Below are 21,278 nucleotides of genomic sequence, written 5' to 3'. Positions count from 1 at the left end.
AAACTCCTGGCATCATTCAATAATACTAGCCTTCCCAAAGCCAGGAAAGGATCGCAGCTTTCCACACAACCACAGACCGATTTCACTGACCAGCTGTTTAGGCAAAGTCCTGGAAAAAATGGTTCACAGGCAGCTAATGTGGTTCCTGGAAAATAACAACTTGCTAAATAGCAATCAGTATGGGTTTCGAAAGAACTGTTCCACGTTAGATGTAATGATAAAAGCAGAAGCAAACATCCAAAATGCCTTCATAAGGGGATCATCATGACCAGATGATTAATCTCAATATTGAGAAAGCCTCTGATACCACCTGGTGATATGGTGTACTTCAACACCTTCATTCTTTTGTCTTGAGAGGTCATTTACCCCACTTTATACAAAACTTCCTATGCCACAGAACATTTCAGGTTAAATACATGAACAATTTATCTAAATCATTTGAACAAGGGGAGGGTGTACCTCAGGGGTCCATTCTTAGTCCGACATGATTTGCAATAAGAATTACAAACATGACACAGGATGTACCGAATACAGTAGAATCGTACATGTTTGCTGATGACGTCATGATTTCTTGTCAATCCCAAACCATGAACACCATTAAAGACAACTTCAAATTTTCATCGCTAAAATAGAATCATGGGCATTGCGGAATGTCTATTCCCTATCAGAAAAGAAATCTAGTGCAATTCATTTTTGTAAAAAATGCAAACTCCACCCAGATCCAGAAATATTTTTAAAAAAACAGCCTGATTCCTGTCACTAACAATTTTCGTCTGGTGGGGTTATATTTATATAATAAACTAATTTTGCTTTCCATATTGCTTTCCTTCGAACTACATGTCTTAAAAAACTGAACATCCTAAGAGCAGTCTCTGCTATGTCCTGGGGTGCTGACAGAAGCTCTCTCCTTCATCTCTATAGAGCTTTAATAAGATCACGCTTAGATTATGGATCACCTGTCTATGACTCCGCTAGGAAAAGTTTGCTGTTATGTCTGAACACCATACAGCATAGGCGCCTCCGTAGCCAGGTGGGAAGGAGCAACAGTGCATAGCACACGCTTCTTGATTAGACCGGGGTTCGAGCCCGTCACCACCAAATACAGAGGATGCAGAAAGGTCAGCGAATGACCACCGCATATTCCCGGAGCAATATGGCCTTAGTTACTAATGCTCCTAAAAACCAAAACAACAAACATACAGCATAGTGCCCTTAGGATAGCTGTGGGAGCCTTCAGAACATCTCCGGTCCACAGCCTGTATATTGAGGCAAATGAACCCCATTTACATCACAGGAGAAAATCCTTATTGTGTAATTGTGCAGCAAAGATTAAAAGTATTCTGTCCCACCCTAGCTGGCAGTACCTGTTTGAACCTGAACATGCCATACTATATCACAATAAACCTAATGAAAACTGCCCCACAGAGCTTCGACTACAAGAGCTTATGCTCAGTTGGGACATCAACTTTCATAATATATTCCAAGAGTTTGATATGCCTGAACTTCCCTGGACTGAATTCTCACCTCTCTGTGACAACTTCTTTTTAAGATGGGGAAAATCCTCCCTGGCAAATATCAATTTTCAGCAGCTACATTGAGTACATTCCTTGGAAAATTCAGAGAAAGTACAAATATATACTGATGGATCCAAAACAGATGGAGTCATAGGTGCTGCAGCAGTTTCTTCCACCTTCTCAGTAGCTGTGTCGCTTCCTACTGAATGCAGTATCTATACCACAGAATTATTTGCTATAAAACTAGATTACTTAAACAACCACCATATCAAGCAATCTTTGATATATACCGACTCTCTAAGTACAATCACTGCCATTCAATCTATCTTTTCCGCCTCTGATCCCATTCTTAAAGAAATCCAATCCAAATTATTTTACTGTCAAACAGCCAACCAGAAGGTTACATTTTGCTGGGTCCCTGGTCATGTCGGCATCCCAGGAAATGAACGTGCAGATGACGCTGCTAAACATCCCAACTCTGGATCCTACAGTCAACTAAAAGTGCCCTACACAGCCTACAAAATAAAAACAGCATACAGGAAACAATGGTCTCACCTTTTGAAAATTCAAATCAATAATAAACTGCTACAGATAAAAAGAGAGCCACAACTGTGGACATCTTGTTTCAGGAGAAGCAGGTGCAAGAAGTGATTCTGGCAAGGCTCCGCATCGGTCATTTGCATCCAACTCACCTATATTTGCTTATGGGCAGCTAACAATAAAACACATTCTCATCGAATGTCCCCAACATTCAGCAATCAGAAAATCAAGTTTTAGCTCCCTATCCAACTTACAGGAACCGTTAACCTTGTTACATATTCTTGGCAATGAAGCAAATTTCGAGGAACTGTTTAATTATTTGAAACCCACAAATCTGTATAATAGATTGTGATCATAGTGACAAGCAAATAATGAACAGGCACAATATGGCCCAAGAGGCCCTTGTGCCAAAACAAATCCCAAATATAACAGATAAAATTAGGATTTTGCAAGCTGTAGAACAGTTCGGCATTCCTAAGAGCACTCTGTTCACTATTCTGAAAGATATGTTGGACAGATAATAGGTAAGAAATATTTAAGCATGTGCGTCATCTAAACTTACAGGAAAACTAAAGCTTCAAAGATTACACTGAAGTGGATACAGACATTGAATGTTCCAGGATATGCAATAATGAAGAGGAACTCATTGCAGGTGTAATAGAATCTTCTGAAATTTGTAGTGATGAAGATGAGGAACCTACTGTGGTTGAAAAGAAGTTTCAGTGAAAGGTACTCATCAAGGATAAGAACTTGTATGTTGAACTTTTCAAGCATGGCCTAACTGCAAAAAGTGAAATAACTGCTATTGCTCACTTTCATACTTCTCTTTTAAAACATGCTCTACCAGTGAAACAGGCGTGTTTTGATAGATTATTTTAAAGTTTGAAACAATGCACTTGATAGGTATGCAGCCTATGTAGTTAAATTTACAATTCAATTGTAATCTTACTACACTCTACAAATAATGCAAATTTTAATAATTTTGCATTGATTGATCAATCATAATTTTCTTGTTTAATACTGTAGTATATATTATCCATAAGATTATACTATATTGTACTAGTAGAATTATATTGAATGTTCAAGCTTTTACTTGTTTTGTTGCTAATTTTATGAACAATCAATATAACATCCTTCCGATATAATGACCATTTTTCTCATTCCACAAGGGGATCGTTATATAGAGCTTTGACTGTATATAATAAAACTACTTACTGTGTGAGAACTTGCAGAAGCAGAGTGAAAAAATGCTGAAATGGAAAAGGAATTCTATTCATATATGAATGCAAAAGAAGCAGAAAGTAAATGCAATAGGCCCCTTGTAATATCACAAAGGATATATATTTTTTATATGAAAACCCTAAGCACAAGAGGTATTAGAACCTATAGTACCATGCATGGGTTGGCGGTAGAGAAGATAAAAGAAAGTAGTTGTTGACATTAGACTTGAACTTCTGTAGATTGTAATTTTCAGGAAATACACGTGCAGGAAGAGGGAAGTTTCAGAAAAGGGAAATTGAATGACTAAATGAGGAAGAAGAAAAGTTGGTTGTGTGAGTTTGAACTTGGACAGTAAGAGGATGTTGACTGGTTGCAGTATGTGTTCAGACTACTTTGGAAGAGAGAGCAAGAATTATAGAAGCTAATTCAGAAGAACAGTGCCCATGAAAGTATCTATAGAAAAGGCATGCAGAAGAAACAACATCTATGAAACAGAGTGGAAAGACTGTGAGAGATATTAATTAACCTAACCGCCCTCTTTTGAATGGAATCTAGAAGCCTGAGAGTGGTTTTGGGGGCACTACTCCATATGTGAGAAGAATATTTCATGCTAGTAAGGGAGGATTTGCAATTTGCACACAGCAGACAGCTGTTTGGAAAAAAATGTAATGCCAAGAGTGAAAGAGAAAACCCAACTTTTTAGATGAAGAGGAAGCAATATTTGTAATGTGCTTATGCCAAGAGAGACTAGAAGTCAGGGCAATCCCCAGCAGAGATATACAATCTTGCCTAGAAATCAGTGTCATCAAAGATAAGCATAGGAGCAGAAGAATCCTTTTTGTGAGATCTAAGACAGTACTGAATTTTAGGAGGATTGAAATCAAATAAGTTATTTTTGCTCCAAATTACCTGGAGATCAGCATTTGAGTAATTGATAGTGGATATTTGAGAAGTTGAAGCTGTTTGTGCAGGGCAAGCAAGGTTTCTCAAACTGGAAGGTGGAATGCACTGTGCTATCATCAGCAAAACTATGGATAGGATTTTTGGTCAATGGAGGAAGGTCATTAATATAAGAGTGGGTGAAAGAATGGAACATTGGGGAACACCAGCATTAGTATAGCAGTTAGAAGACAGAGAGCCATCAACCACCACCTGCAGTGAGCGATCAGAGAGAAAACTGGATACCCAATTACAAAACACAGTTGGAAAACCATAAGATGGAAGCTTACTTAGAAAACCTTTATGCCAAACATGATCAAAAGTTTTGGAAATGTGAATAGCAATTCCTTGAGTTTCACCAAACTTTTCCATTGAATTTGCCCCTAGATGGATAACATAAGCCAGAATATCACCAATGGATCGACACTGACGGAATCCATACTGGCAATCATTGATCAGACGGAAGGTTTCTAGGTAATTTAAGAGTTGGCGGTTAATGGATTTCTCCATTATTTTAGAAAGAGTAGAAGTAATCGCAATGGGACGATAGTTGGATGGAACGATTTGTCACCCTTTTTAGGAACAGGCTGGATATGAGCAAATTTACAAGCAGAAGGAAAAGCATCTTTGGAATAAGAAAGTGAAAAAAGGGAACACAGAACAGGAGTAAGCTCAGGGGCACAGGTTTTGAGGACAAGTGGGGAAATTCCATTGGGACCTGCATCTTTTTTAGCATCAAGATTCATCAAAATCCTTCTGATATCCTTTTGACAGATGACCACAGGAGGCATTGAATGGAGTGTACTGGGAATGGTGGGAGATGATTTACCAAGATCATCAATACAAGTTTAAAGTAATATAGGATGCTAGCAGGTCAGCTTTATCTTTAGCTGAAGGCAATAGAACCATCTGGTAGAGGCATGAATGCTTGACTGCCATTTGGATAAGAAGCAAGTTTTCTATTCTTAGCCAGTTCGAAATTTATTTTGGACTGATTAATAACTGCTTTGCAATTGTTGCGAGCTTTGGTGTCGGCAGAAAACAAACTTGGAGATTTGGAAACAAGCCAATTACGATATGCAATATTCTTCCCTTGAACGGCCTTAGCACATTTATTGGAAAACCAGATTTTAGATAAAGGATGAGATTTTAAGGTGGAGTGTGGGATTTTGGATTCCATCCCTACAAGAATAATTTCACTGACACAATCTGAGCAAACATTGACGTCTGTTCCAAAGTCTGTTCCAGCAATCAACCACCTGCCGGCTACTAAAGGCAAATTTCTGCACATCTATTCTACAACTGTCTTTCTTCAATTTAAATCTATATCCCCCCATGTTCTTAATCTGAGCAAAAAGAAGAATTCCATCAGCATTGAGCTCACTCAACCCGTTCAAGGCCTTATACACCTGAAGCAGATCACCTCGCATGTGCCTAGTCTCCAGGTGCTGCAATTTGCAGAACTTAAGCCCTATACCTGTTAAGAACATTGTCCTATACCTGTTAAGTAAATCCTTGGATTGCCTATTCTTAATATCATTAATACTGATTTGTACAGAAATACTAATGATATTAAGAATACCATTAGTAATCTTTTGTGGCTTTAAAAGATGTGTTCTTTAGCATCATTAACTTTTGTTCCTGGCAGTCACCCTGGTTGTATTCTTCCTGTCATTTTTGCACAGTGTTCCACTGACAATGAGTCACCAAGATTATCTACTTTCTGTGGGACCAGTGATTTCTGTCATTGGAGGTTCCACTTTATTGTATGAGGCATGAGTGCAAAATGAATTTTAAAAAAGTATTTAAAAATATGCTTATACTAGTGTAACATTTTTGCACATTGAGTCAATTTTGCTTCAAGTTCTGCATACAAAAAAAATCTGTCTTCTTTCAGAAGCGCTCCAGTGCAGTATTTTTGGCTTTTTTTTTTTATCATTTTGCGGGTTTTTTTTTTTTTCTTTTTTTACATCTTTAAAAAGGTTGTTAAAGAAGTGGCCAAATGATAATGTTGTAAAGAAATGTAGCAGAAGACCATGATATTAAACGTTATAAGAAAAATACTAATAGGTAGTGGACCTTAGAAGTAATTATGATAGTTATAACTTATGGTACAATCAGAAAGTTCCTGGACATGGAAGTCAAATGTAACTAAACCTCGATACAGTTGGGTTTCAAAGTATTCTGTTTTTAAGGTAGTACGCTATTGTTACCATTGCTACAATTAGTGGTAGTAGTTTTGGAACTGTTTTGGCTGGCTGAGTGTGGAGAACATACTGAATTGCATCGATAACATTTGTTTGTTGCAAGAAACAACAACAATGTTTCATTTTCAGGAAAAGAAAAAATCATGTGGTGAGAGGTCAGGTATATAATATAGTGTTTGGTGAGCTCTTGTTGAACAAGAATTGAGTGATGTGCAGATGCATTGCTGTGCAACAACTTCCAGTCTTTCATTGCCCACCATTCTAGATGCTTTTGTCAAATTGCCTGTCATAGTCAGTACAACATCTGCATGTATCTTTCCTCATACATAGTGGCACCTTGAGGAATGAATTCTTAGGACACAATATGACAATACCTAAAAACTTCTAACAGGCTTTCCTTTTTTGACACATCTAGCTAAATTTTTTTTATTTCAGTGAATGAAGCAGTTTTGAAGTCAGTGGTTCACACTTTCTTTGTGGGTCATAGAGAAAACACATTATTTTTCCCAGCAATGATGTTGACTCTGTGAACAATGGATTGTTATTAAATGCCATTATGAAATTGCTGCAAGTTGTCATCCTCTCATTTTGTTGAATATTGGTATGTATCCGAGGCACCACATGCCAAGCAACTCAACTGATGTTTAAATCATTGCTTAAAATTACATTACAGCTTCTGTGTGATATCTTTAAAGTTTTCCTAAGTTTATATAGTCAGATAGTGTTTCTAATGCATGGGTTGCCTGGCTGTTTAATTTTTTATGCATATCCCAATTAAAGGTCTTCTAGTACGATAATCATCTGCTAAACTCTCTTTTCATTATTTGAAGAGAATCCTCTCCTTAAACCTAACCCATCATTTCCATTGTTTTGGAAGTAGATTTCTCTAAGCACTGAAAAAATTTTGTTTGCATGGTGTTTGTAATTTGACATTTTCCACACTCAGAAATCATGATAGAATGAGAAAAGGAAAATCACAATAAAATGCACACAGCAATGAAATATGTACTGAACCTAGCAAGCTTCTGTGCACGTTTCAATCTTGCAATTTGACAACATCAAATCACAATGCTTTTATTGACTGCAGCACTTTGCAACCAGCCTAAGGACTGCTTGACAGTACTACACATAATGAGCTGTTACATACCTTATACAGTATATGATTGATTGATTGATAGTGAAATAGGTAAGTTGTATTTATATTAATAAAAAATTTGAATATTGTACCTTTTGAATAGAATTCAATCTCTTATTATATTGGTTTCTATAGGACAGTCAGTTTTATTTTATTGTTGCCGTTTCCGGGAACATAATATGCTGTAATTCTAAGCACCACCTGTATTATTTTCTTACTTTTCCGACTGCATTGATGAGTATTTCTTTAATCTTGAAATGAAATAAGTTTTCGTAATATTGGTTTTTGTGGACTCTTCATTGTGTCCATTCCAGAAATAAATGAAAAAGGGTTTGTAAAGAAACTGGATTTTCAATAAGTTTCAGGTAATATGAATTTCATGCATTAAAATTAATATTTTGTTAGTACCCATCTTTATGAATTTAACATTGATTTTTCTCATAATTTTTTGTCCCACTTGTTTAATGGCACTTTACTAAAGGATACTTGATTCTTTCCAGAGGAACAAAAGGTCTTTCTACCCTTTATGCAGTTTGTTTCATCAATGTAACTATTGGGTTGTGCTTTGTTGTATCTAGCTCTTAAAGCATAGATGATTTAGGTAAATATAAATATTCACTTTTATACTATAAAAATTTTGCAGCAGTATAGAGAAATATAAGTTCAGATCATTAAATGTCAGTTGTTTATAGGGCCTTATAGTTTCATAGTGCAGACTAAATTTAATCCTTTAAACCTTGTTGTTATCAGTTTAAAAATGCTGGTTATGAACTAAAAATTGAAACCCAGAGTGCATTTCTACACTGCTTGACCACGTTATTAGGACTATGACCTAATAGCATGTTGGACTTCTGTTGGCCTGAATCATTGCTCTGACACAACGAATTTTAATTTTTGAATGGAGTCAGGGTATTAAAAGTAACGTACAACAACAATGAGAAATATTGGCCTACTCATCGAACAAAATTATTCTCAATTCATGGAGTGATGTAGATAAGAGGATTATGAGGATGATATTGATGAACGTTCTTTTAAAGTTCATCTTACAGATGCACAATGGGATAGAAATGGCTAGGGAAGGTTCTTGAAGTCTTCCCCATGAAAGTATTCCTGTCTGTAGGAGATAAGCATATAACATTTCCAGGTGCACCAGATCTGGTGATGTTCAGATATGTCCTTGGCATTCACACTTTCCTCCAATGGATCAGGGGACTATGGGTATGTTATGAAAACACACCTTACACAGTTACACCTCCTCCGGAAGCCTGTACTTAGTAAACAAGATGGCTCCAGTGCCTGGTACAAGTGAAGCTGTATTTTTCAGTTGATGTCTGAAGTCACTGTATATTTTTGGCAGTAGTGACGTCTGTTTATATAGGTCTTGTGGATATTTTTCCATTCATTAAAGATGCAAATCACACTAGTCTTTGAACACTGAACAAGTGCAGCTATCCTCTCTGCTGTCGGTCCTCTTTGGAAGTCTGTGAAATCCTGCCTGTTCTCCATTACCAATTAACAGATTTGCCATTCATTAGTCAGGTCACATAAGTTTATCGCTCTTTCCTGCACATCACACCCTGTGAACTCACTGATTTGCATATTTTTGTGTAGATCGTTGCATATAGCCAAAATCTCTATGGTCTTAATAAAGTGTTCAGGCAGTGTATTTTTCAATTGACTAGTACATTGTTTAAAAATTTTTGATTATTCGGAATCACAACCAGAGTTTAAATCTATATAGGTTTTCCTATTATGAGTTTTTCAAGCACTTCCAGTGAATCAGTGCCTAAGTTCAAATCTTTTGTGTCAGAATCTGAACTTGATGAGAGAAGGAAAAAAAGGCAGGAAGAATGGGAAAAAGTTCGCAAACCCGATGATCCTTTAGGTATTGTAGTTATTGTTATGGTTAAAATCTAATTCAGTTATTGTTCAAGATTTCAACACATACCTACATGAAGGTTTTAAGATTTATATCATAGTTATACTTAGTTGCATAGTTAGTTATGTGAAATCATACCTGCTATGATTATCTGAGATATGCCATATATCATTCTGAAGTTATCAACATTTTCACTATACATCAGAACTCTGTGAACCAGGGAAAGACTGCTGGAAAGTCAGCAGTTGATAAATTAATAGGCATTAATACTACTGCTTGTAAAATATGATTGTCAAACAAAAAAAAAAAAAACTGTTTGGGGGAATTTTATTTGCAAAGAATATTAATGATAAACGTGCACATATTTGAGGCTATATTATATCATGTTAGCACACAAAAGTAGCATTTTACTCAGTTTTCTTGTCATATTGGCTTCTTGCAGTATTCACAGTAAATGATGGTCATCCTGTGCAGTCTTCATGGATAGAAAGCAACATTGTGCATCTTCCATCATCACTACTAGTTGATGCTTCTTATACAGTGCCTTTGGGTAGCTTTGCCACAGAACAGTCAGTTCCTGTGGGGAGGGAAGAAATAGAAGCAACATATCTGGATCCCCTGATTGAAAAGGGCCCCAAATCCCAACAAAGGGGGAGGGAGCCCTTTCAGTCCCAAAAGGGAGGGCCAGATGGACTGCACTTTTAATTCTTGCACCTGGACCCCTATACTCTAGGGCTAGCCTTGCTCTCTAGTAATGTGGTGCTGCTTCTAACATTGCATTTGATATGAAATTACCAAATTCCAACTTATAATAATACTATTGATTGATACCATGATGCACCAATAATTGGAGAGAAAAGAATAATTGCTAACAAAATATGATCATGCTATTGCATATGAGACAGAGTTTGTTTAGTTTTTAGGAGCATTAGCAACTAAGGCCATATTGCTCCAGGGATATGCGGTGGTCATTCCCCCTGACCTTTCTGCATCCTCCCTATTTGGTGGGCACAGGCTCGAACCCCAGTCTAATCAAGAAGTGTGTGCTACGCTCTGCTGCTCCTGCCCATCTGGCTATGGAGGCGCCATGAGACAGAGAATTATGAGAATAAATTCATTCTCAGTTTTATGGTATGCCAATATGTTTGTTTAAATTAAACATTGCCATGTCATAAATTTTACTAGGCATGGTATTCTAAGGTTAAATTTAAAACACAATTAATATTCCTTCTGATATGGTTTTAACCAAGGTCATTTTTTCCCAGAGTAAGTATAAGTTATTTTTATTAAATGGAGTTTTGAATGAAGGTGAGAAGAGGGCTGGAAGTGGAATAGTCGTGTAGAAAATGAACAAGTGCTTGTAAATTAGCTGCATCAAAACCAGCACAGACATCAATAGACTAAATTCAACTGAGCATTACTGTTAATTACCTGAGTAGCAAGAAAAGTAATAGAAAGTAGATTGGAAATTGTGAAAATTCCTTTATTGATCAGAACCTGATCAGAGTTCAAGGACAAGATTTGAGAGGTTACGTTAGGTAAAAGAATTTTCCGAAGAAGTTTTAGAAGGGAGGATGAGATGAAGATAGGTCTCAAATCTTTTAGTTGGGAAGGGTTCAGAATTTTTCTTCCATAAAAGGTGGAGTATTCATTCCAGTAGTCAGAAAAGTATCTCTGCCCCAAACATTTGTTAAAGATAACAGCAAGAAGTTCATATATGGAAGGACTAGCAAAATTTAAAGTAAAGATAGGAATTGTGTTAGTCCCACATGTAGAAGGTTGTTAATTGCTGTTCTAAACATTTCAAACATTAATAAGTATAGAGGAGAGGTTAGGAAGGGGAGAGAGGTTTTGTTGCCAAGCCAACAGACACTTTTACATTCTGTTTGGAGCAACAAATAGAAGTTTCAATATTCTTGGGTGGCACTGGTTGGAGTGTATTTGAAATCAGTCTTTAAGCCTCTGTTCATTTACCAAAGCCAAGAACCCACAAGTATTAAAAGGCTATATGAAGGGTATGTTTCCAGTCATTTAGAAGTTGAATGCAAGAGTTTGTGACTGCTTCACTATTCGTTGATTGGTTCTCTGAGCACTTTGTTCTGCTGTTAAAGATTACTGCAAAGTGCATAAGCTGCAGTTTAAAAGATTGCTACTTCTTGATAATACTTCTGGACATTCCCCCATCTCAGAGATCTTGGTTCCAGTATGAAGATTGTTTTCACATCCCAACACATTCCTGAAGAGGATATTTAGCATTAGCATTAGTAGAGGCATTTGATGCAAGAAAGCAAGCTTATGCAGCATCAGCCAAAAAAAAAAAAAAAAACCCACTTCCACTTCACCCCTCTGTTCGTTCAAAATACCTGTCCAGCTGAGCCTTAAACTTATTTAGGCTATCAACTTCCACTACAAGGGATGGAAGTCTGTTCCACCCGCTGGCTAAAGGCAAATTTCCGCACGTCTATCCTACATCTGTCTTTCCTCAATTTGAATTTATGCCCTCTCAGGTGATTATTCTGAGCTAGAGGAAGAATGCCATCAGCATTGAGCATGCTCAAACCATTCAAGGCTTTATACACCTCTATCAGATCACCTCGCTGGTGCCTAGTCTCCAGACACTGTAATTTGCAAAACTTAAGCCTTTCTTCGTAAGAGCACCCCTTTGTTCCATTCACTAATCTTGTTGCCCTTCTCTGTACTCGTTCCAGCAGCTCTACATCCTTCTTGAAATGAGGCCTCCAGACCTGTATACAGTACTCTAGGTGTGGCCTGACCATTGCCTTATACAAGGGAATAATCACCTCCTTATCCCTGCTGGAAAAATTCCTGTATATCATTGACAATCCTCCATGAGCTACTCTTGCAGCCCGTCTGCACTGCTCAGAGAACTTCATATCTGCCTGCACAACCACCCCCAAGTCCCTTTCATTCTCTACCACTGTCATTGTAGTACCACAGAGTTGATACGTTGCTCTGGGGTTGCTGTTTCCCATGTGTAGTACTTTACATTTGTCAATGTTAAACTTCATTTGCCACCTCTCAGCCCATCTGCTCAACCTTTCCAGATCCTGTTGCAGCAGCATAGTGTCAGTAGTGTCCTTGACAACCCTGCCAACCTTTGTATCGTCTGCAAACTTGGACATTAAGCTTGATATACCATCATCAATATCATTTATAAATACAGAAAACAATAATGGACCCAACACTGAGCCCTGAGGGACTCCACTAATAACATTAGTCCACGATGAGCAGTGTCCATTGATTACCACTCTCTGTCTTCTCCCCCTCAACCACCCCTTTATCCATAGCAGCAATTTGCCTCCAATGTCACACTGCTCCAATTTGTGTAGCAGTCTTCCATGTGCAACAGTATCAAAAGCCTTTCTAAGATCCAAGTATATAATATCAAAGCTATTCCCTGCATCCAGTTGTTTTGTGACTGCATCATAGTATCCAATCAAATTGGTCAGGCAAGACTTCCCCTTAACAAAACCATGCTGTGTCCGAGCTATAACTGAAGTCTTGTCTAAATGATCCTGCAGTGCTTCTTTAACCAGTGCCTCCATTAATTTTCCTGGAACAGAAGTTAAGCTCACAGGTCTATAATTACTTGTGTCAGCCTTTGATCCTATTCATGAAGGCAGCCAGGGTTGCGACGATGATGACCAAACAATCGAAATTAGAAGTGAGGCTTTGGGATGTAGAAGAATTGCCCAAATCCCATGCCAAAGAAGTGAAGAATAATGAGCTTATGGAACTGCAAAAGCATAGAGTCATTACATTGTCTATTTTTGAAGAGCTCTGCAATCAGCACTCTTTTAATTAAGGGATTAAGTAAGCTATTGGGGAAAGCCAAAGGTTTAGAGAGGACCCTGATGTTGAAGAACATGAAAGTTTGTCATTCATCTGCAAATAGCATGCTACCAACAAATATTAAGTGTATGAAAAATGGAGGCCAGACAAACAACCCTAACCTCATACACTAAAAGACCAGCTTCTGCTGTTATTAGATCCTCAGGCAAGTCATTTGATGCTACAAAAAATATCAACTCTCCCATGTAATTCTTTTAAATTCACAACAGATATTCATTTATAAATTACTTTTAATATATCTGTGTTTTTAATATTAACAAATACGTTATAACTCTTGTTTTTGCTATTGTGTAGTATTTCAGGAAATAATAAATGAATTTTTCATACATTAGTGCAGTGGTTTTCAACCTTTTTTTAATAATGGCACCCCTAAGTAATTTTTTATTTTATTTTGCAGCACCCCTACTCAATTTTCTGCTTGTTAGATCTGATTCTCTTCGTGCGTGCATGCGTGTGTGCACTCCTATATATCTAATATTAAAAAATATATATGTTATATGATAGTTATTACAATAATATAGTTAGAAAAATTACATTTCATAATACAAATTATATATATATATATATATATATTAATAGTTATATTAGTGATAAAAGGAAAGCAAGAAATAAAGCAAAGCAAGAAAGTTAAAAGACAATAACTAATATTTATGGGTTAATGCAGTTGCAAGCAATCATGCAATACACCCACAATGTCTACAGAATATCAATAGAAAAAGTAAATCAATCCATTGACGACTATTACATTATGTCCTAGATACGGTCAAATGTAGTATGTATTATATATTTAATCTTGTTTTAATCCTTAAATTACGTTCTCTGTCGGGTCAACGATGATTAATATATGCTTACATTTATATTTTACTTATATTTCTTACCTTTGATTCTAATATTTCAAAATTTTTCTTAATTAATTATCTTCATTCGATTTATTTATATTCGATTTATGTTCGGCCTATACTGGTTTATATTTGGTTTAGATTTAAATTACTTAGCATATATTGATCATCACAGAAACAGAGAACTTCTTGTCGTTTTTTGCCTTCATTCTGGGTGGTTGGCCCCAGTTGAAGTCATCTAGATTGTCGGTAAAAAGCGATAATAATATTAATAATTTTTTTTTTTTTTTTTTTTGCATTTTCTTAAGTCCTTGATGGTATTCTTATTATTGGATTGATTTACTTTTTCTATTGATATTCTGTAGACATTGTGGGTGTATTGCATGATTGCTTGCAACTGCATTAACCCATAAATATTAGTTATTGTCTTTTAACTTTCTTGCTTTGCTTTATTTCTTGCTTTCCTTTTATCACTAATATAACTATTAATATATACAAAAGCTTTGCTTAGGTTAAGTATACACTACCTATGATTGCTTTTTCTATTATATTTCTTTTTTCTTTTTTCTTAACTGCATTGATTGATCTTTCTTAATTTTACCTTCATGGATTTATGATTGCGCATCTTGATTTTATTTTATATTTTATATTAACTTTGCTTTTATTTTATTTTATATTAACTTTGCGCTTATTATGTCACTCAAATATAATAATAATAATATACTACATCGGCAGAGTAGGATAAAAGTGACCGAGGATACTATTGTTGCCCTGGATAGTAATCCTAACCATGTTAATACATTTACACATACGCAAATATCACACACTTTACAGAGCAGTTTAGCATATAATGCTTCTGGCACTAATATCCGATCTCTTAAATTTCAACCTTGTGATAACAAATTATGTCTTACTTGCCCCTATATGCATCCAAATCATGCTACAATGAATACGAATTCACATATATTCTGTAAAATGAATAATGTTATATATATGATCACTTGTCGTACATGCAATGTTAAATATATTGGTCAAACTAGCAATAAACTAAATATCAGAATGAACCTTCATCGTTCCGATATTAAAACTTATAATAACAAATCCAGTAAGAAAACAGGTAATCTGGAACATGATATTGAATTCAGACATTTCCAAAAACATACTTTTGGTAATATTTTCATTTCAATACTTAACGTAATTAACAACGCAAATGAAAGATTATTGCAAGAAGAAATTAGCATGTTACAATATAAAACACTATATCCATACGGTCTAAATAATAAATTTAATCAAAAATATATGACGAATAATTTAAAAGATATTTGTGTTTATAATATGTTTCAAATTGCCAAACTTCGTAAAGATAATCGCAATAGGAAATATAGTAAATCCAACAAGTATAAAAGCAACCGAGAACATCTAGGAGACTTTATAGATTTATTCAAAATGTGGGATACGGATCCTATAAATATTAGCAAAATTCACAACACACTTTTCAGTATTAAACTTAGTGTACTCAAAGCACTATATAGAAAAACCAATGATTACGTCTTTGCATCCTCCCACCTTATGCACATTATATTGGATATTTTTAAATTCAGAATTAATATTTTGAATGTTAGCAAGCAGCCTGAAAACTCTGTCCTCATCTTATACTTTCAAAATAAAATGATGGATGATTTAGATATACATAAAACTATTAATTTACGTAATGACTTGCTGCCTATTAATAACTTACATATTAATATCAGATTTAGATATTCTAAACCATTTGGTCTTAAAGCGTGTAACTATAAAACAATAGCTACAAACCTTCACAATATTAACATCGGACAGGATACATGTGTTTGTCACAAACCTTCATTTCATAGATACGTGGATCCTAACCATAATCACATTATAACCGGCAATTTAGATATAATCCCATATCCCGAACTTAGAGATATTTTATCACTGGGTTTTAAATTTCGACCTAATCCACCTATTAATAAATCTAATTTTAAAAAATTGTTATATCTAGATTTACTAAAATACTGCATAAGATCAGCATACAAACATAATATACCGGTTGAAGCTTATCACATGTGGTTATTTACAATGCTTAATATCATATCTAATAAATATAATCAATTGAAATTCGTACAGGATAATCTATATAATACCAAATTAATAAATAGGCAGCTCAAAGATATACATGAACATTTTATAATAACTCCCGTTGACAAAGCTGCTTGCAATTATGCAATCATATGTAAATCATATTATATAGATATTATAAAAAATGAACTACAGTCTAGCCATACATATAAACAGATAACATCTTCTTCTAATATAATAATCAAAAAATTAATTGCATTGCATAAAAAATTAAAGTTAAAGTATAATAACCTAAAATATCCATTTATATATTGCATACCCAAATTTCACAAAACACCAATTGCTTTTAGATTCATAACATCATGTAGAGATAGTTATGCGAAATTTCCCGGAAAAACGTTAGAAAAGTTACTTAAAAGTATATTAAATAACTTAAATAAAACTATTATAATAAATAATAACTTACCTATTATAAATGCTCTAAAAAATAATAATATTCATCAAATACAAACTTTTGACTTTAACAGTCTATTTACGAGCATTAACCTTAATAACTTAGAAGTCGTCCTCCAGAAACTATATTTAGAAAATAAAAATGCTATAAAGGTTGATTTAACCTATTGGAATTCTCTAATAAAATTATGCATCTTTAATAACTATGTATATGACGGAACATCGTTATATTTGCAAGTCACTGGCACCCCTATGGGAAGTCCAGCATCAAGCATAATCGCAAACCTTTATCTGTATTATACAGAAAGAGAATTTCAAGATAACCTACTTATATACAGATACGTAGATGATATATGTGTTTTTAATTGTCCACATTTTGTCCAGGATTACAGTGGATTATATCCAGGGGAGCTTGTGTTGGAAAAAACTAATAGTTCCGATACTATAGCAAATTACTTGGATCTTCATATAGAAATATTACATAATAATAAAATAGACGTAAACGTATATAATAAAAGAGATGCATTTAATTTTAACGTAGTCAGCCTTACAAACTGGAAATCAAATGTATCAAAATCAGTGCATGCTAATATAATTTTATCGCAATGTTTAAGGATTGCTTATATCTGCAATAGTAATAAAAATTGTTCAGCGGGCTTAACAGCGTTGTACGGCAGGTTGATCAATAATAATTACCCTATCGCTTACCTGAAATATCACTTCAGGAAAGCAATTAGCATAATTAATTTCAAAAATTTGTTTTCTGAACCTATCGTTTCAATATAATTTTCAATAAAATCGTTATATTTAGTGCCATGTATATATGTAAATAGGATACACTTTGCATTCTTGGTGTCTTACGGCGTAGAAAACTTGTACCCACCGGCTTGCAAATTACAGTGTATCATTTTTTTTTTTTTTTTTTTTTTTTTAATACATATAGTTAAATTCATTTAATTTACTTAAATTCACGCTGAGATAACATGCAAATTCAGCTCAGGGTCCTACTATAGGAACGGGTTTGCGATCCCGGGCATACCCGAGCCACAACTTATATCTTGTAATGCCTTTAAGCTGTCCTACACTCTTTATTTTTATTTCTCCGAAATTATTAGGGCAATCCGAGGACGTAGGAGAAACTATTTCTTATCTATACCACTATTTTTCGCCTTTGTGGAGTTCAGGTTCTATTTTTCCTACTCCTTTAGTTTTTCTTCTTACTATCTGCATGTTTCTCTTTGCGTTAATTTAATTTAATTAATTATTTATTTTTACCGTATCCATCACATAGGGGGCACCACATATTATTTTGACGACTATTACATTATGTCCTAGATACGGTCAAATGTAGTATGTATTATATATTTAATCTTGTTTTAATCCTTAAATTACGTTCTCTGTCGGGTCAACGATGATTAATATATGCTTACATTTATATTTTACTTATATTTCTTACCTTTGATTCTAATATTTCAAAATTTTTCTTAATTAATTATCTTCATTCGATTTATTTATATTCGATTTATGTTCGGCCTATACTGGTTTATATTTGGTTTAGATTTAAATTACTTAGCATATATTGATCATCACAGAAACAGAGAACTTCTTGTCGTTTTTTGCCTTCATTCTGGGTGGTTGGCCCCAGTTGAAGTCATCTAGATTGTCGGTAAAAAGCGATAATAATAATAATAATTTTTTTTTTTTTTTTTTTTTGCGTTTTCTTAAGTCCTTGATGGTATTCTTATTATTGGATTGATTTACTTTTTCTATTGATATTCTATATATATATATATATATATACAGTGTATAATAATTTTATTCTTTATATAGAGGTACTAAGTAAACATATAAATTAAAAAAAAAAATAATAAGTTTAAGTAACTTAAACCCAAATTATGTGGCACCCCTGGAATGTTGTTGCGGCACCCTAAGGTTGAAAACCATTGCATTAGTAGGAGACTTATTCTTGTTTAATAAATTTATTTTCTTTTATTTAAAAGAAAATAAATTTTCTTTTAACCAATGGTTTTCTGATACCAGTTAATTCATTATAGTGGGAACTGCCTATAATATGACTGAAATGGAATGGATTTCATAATGTATAATTTACAAGAAACTTTATTTGGAAATCCTTATTTCAGGATATTTTAAAAAAGATGGAAGCACAGTCCTCTTTAAAATGTGGTTACAGTACAGCATTGCTTCAAAAGAAAACAAAAAAAAAAAAAAAAGAAAAGAAAAGAAAAAAGTGGTCTGTGCTCAACAATAGATAGATAAATTTTTTTTTCTGCAAGTTTCTTTCACATCATTGAAGAAAATGTAAAATGCATTTAATTTGTGTGGTCATGAAAAAGAAAAGTTGCTTTAGTATGATTTTTTTCTCAACCTTGCACAAAATGTGTGTCGCAGATTTGTACCCCTGTTTTTTGAACTACCACCATGGGAAAGTCATTATAATAACCTCCTTAACAAAAGATGACCTCAATATCAGAACATAATTATCCCTCCACTAGTGGATAAAGGGAAAATATAAATTACAAAACATCAAGTACTAAATGGCACAAAGTTAATGAAGAACAAAAAATCTCCAGGCCCTGGGAACATAGCGATTGAACTTATTAAATATGGACCACCAAGTTTAATCAATCTAATTGCACAGCTGTTCAACAGATGTGTACAGCTAAGAAAAACACCGAAGGAGTGGAAAATTAGCCATATATCATCCATTTATAAAAAAAGGAAATAGGCAGGATCCTGGGAACTATAGATGCCTAAGTGTGAATTGCACTATGTCCAGATTGTACTCTAGGATGCTTCAGTTAAAATTATGAGAGGCGGTAAAAGATAAAATTAGCAAAGAATAGCTCATGTGTGGACAGTTTGTTTATTCTGCAGCAACTAGTGGAGAAAAGAACAAGGAATAAAGATACCTACTTTGCCTTCATCGATCTAGAACGGGCTTACGACACTGTTCCAAGAAAGGAATTATGGAAAGTCCTACAACAGATGTCAATTGATCCATAATTTGTTGAACTGGTTAGGGAATTATACGATAACAATGTGGCATTTATTAAAGTTGGAAAGTCTCTGTCTAGCCCAATCTATCCAACAAAGGAGCTGAGGCAAGGCTGTAACTTATCACCTTAATTGTTTAATATTTTCTTGGAATGTGCCTTGCAATGAGGGTACCAATTAATGACAGATATTTATGGAATCTCAATTTTGCCAGTGATTAGAGGTCATCATAGCACAAGAAGTATGATTTGGAATACATGTTAAGAAAACTGCCTCTTACATATAACCAATGGGGCCTCACTATCAATTTCACAAAAACAAAATTTCTAAGAAGAGCAGAATATCTAGATGAATTAGAAGTCACACAGTCTATGCATCTAAAACCTGTTGACTTCAATTATCTTGGCTATATTATAACTAAGGAATGACTGGAGAAAGGGGAAGTTAGCACACGAATTCACCAAAGTAGGAAGATGCTTTGTGCCCTCAATGCTATCTGGTGGGACAACAGTATCTCCCTTAGAACAAAAAAAACCCGTGATATTTTATGTGAAAACATCTTTGATGAAAATGTGAAACGGAAATGAAGTAAATTACATCACTTCCTAAATGACATCAATGCTGTCACTAACGTTGATTTGGTAGAGTAAGTAGAGGGTGTAAGCCTGCTATTTACTGGTGGAAGATCAACAAAGATGTTACCAATTCTGGCCCATTTGAACTTGTTCCTCATCATCCTTTTCTTGTACTTATCAAACCAATTCTCTTTCCAAATGTCAGTGGAATTGTTGCCCATATTTTCTCGTTCCATTTCTTTTGTTCAATTTTCTATTTCGCTGTTGCTCGATGGCACGTGGTAGGTATATAAGTTACAACAACTGAACTCTCGGACATTGGTTGACAAAGCAAAATACTAAGCAGCCTCTTGACTGGTAATTTCAGCAGAGTTTAGCATGTCAATGCATAATTTTCTTGTAATTTCAATCCAAAGCCAGGATACTCGTTCATAATTTCAATACTTTTACTTTTTAAACTGCTAATCCTGCGATTGATATTATTTATGTATTTGATGACATAAGCAGCACAAGAATATTCTTCTGTGATGAATTGAATGTCCATATTAGACTTTATAAAGCTAAACACAAAAGGATTGAAGGGGTTATGCCATTTTTGATGAGGTTCTAATTTCAGAAAGACTTTTGGCCAAGTAATACCAGCTTGAAGTAAATCGATATAATATGATTCCAAATGAATGTGATTTTCTTTAAAGAAGCGATCAATGCTAGTATATTCGTTGTCCTTTAAATTCTTCCACGCTTCCTTGTATTCTGCATTATATTTAACTTGCCAGGTGTCTGCTTTTGGCATGGAAATTAAAATCATTGTAGATTGTGGTGGCATAAATGGAGCTTCCAAACTCATAAACAACTCATAAACAAGGAAAAGTATGTTTATGAGTTTGGACTTTCTTCGATACATGAATGCATGAATTATTACTGCTGATAATCGGATCAAGGGTATTTCTCCCTCTGTTCCAATTATCAGCAGTGATTATTCATGCATTAA

The 21,278-nt window shown here is 34.7% G+C and overlaps 1 protein-coding gene across 4 annotated transcripts in view; it reads left to right on the top strand.

The window, feature by feature from the left end:
• The window catches only part of LOC150080569 (PSME3-interacting protein), a 102,201-nt gene that overhangs the window by 16,504 nt on the left and 64,419 nt on the right, over positions 1-21,278 (top strand). For 3 of the 4 annotated variants that reach the window (XM_090382054.1, XM_090382055.1, XM_090382053.1), the window contains exons 2-3: positions 8,057-8,157; positions 9,298-9,441. In XM_090382054.1, coding sequence (XP_090238180.1) covers positions 9,309-9,441 — 133 coding nt within the window. In that variant the 5' untranslated portion in view covers positions 8,057-8,157; positions 9,298-9,308. The remainder of the gene's footprint in view (positions 1-8,056; positions 8,158-9,297; positions 9,442-21,278) is intronic. The other variant, XM_090382056.1, reaches the window with a different exon arrangement.

This window comes from Mastigoproctus giganteus, chromosome 9 (genome assembly GCF_048544385.1).
Source record: "Mastigoproctus giganteus isolate SK-2022 chromosome 9, ASM4854438v1, whole genome shotgun sequence".
Classification (NCBI taxonomy): Eukaryota; Metazoa; Arthropoda; class Arachnida; order Uropygi; family Thelyphonidae; genus Mastigoproctus; species Mastigoproctus giganteus.
The sequence above is the reverse complement of the archived record's forward strand: the minus strand, read 5'-3'. Positions and strand labels throughout refer to the sequence as shown.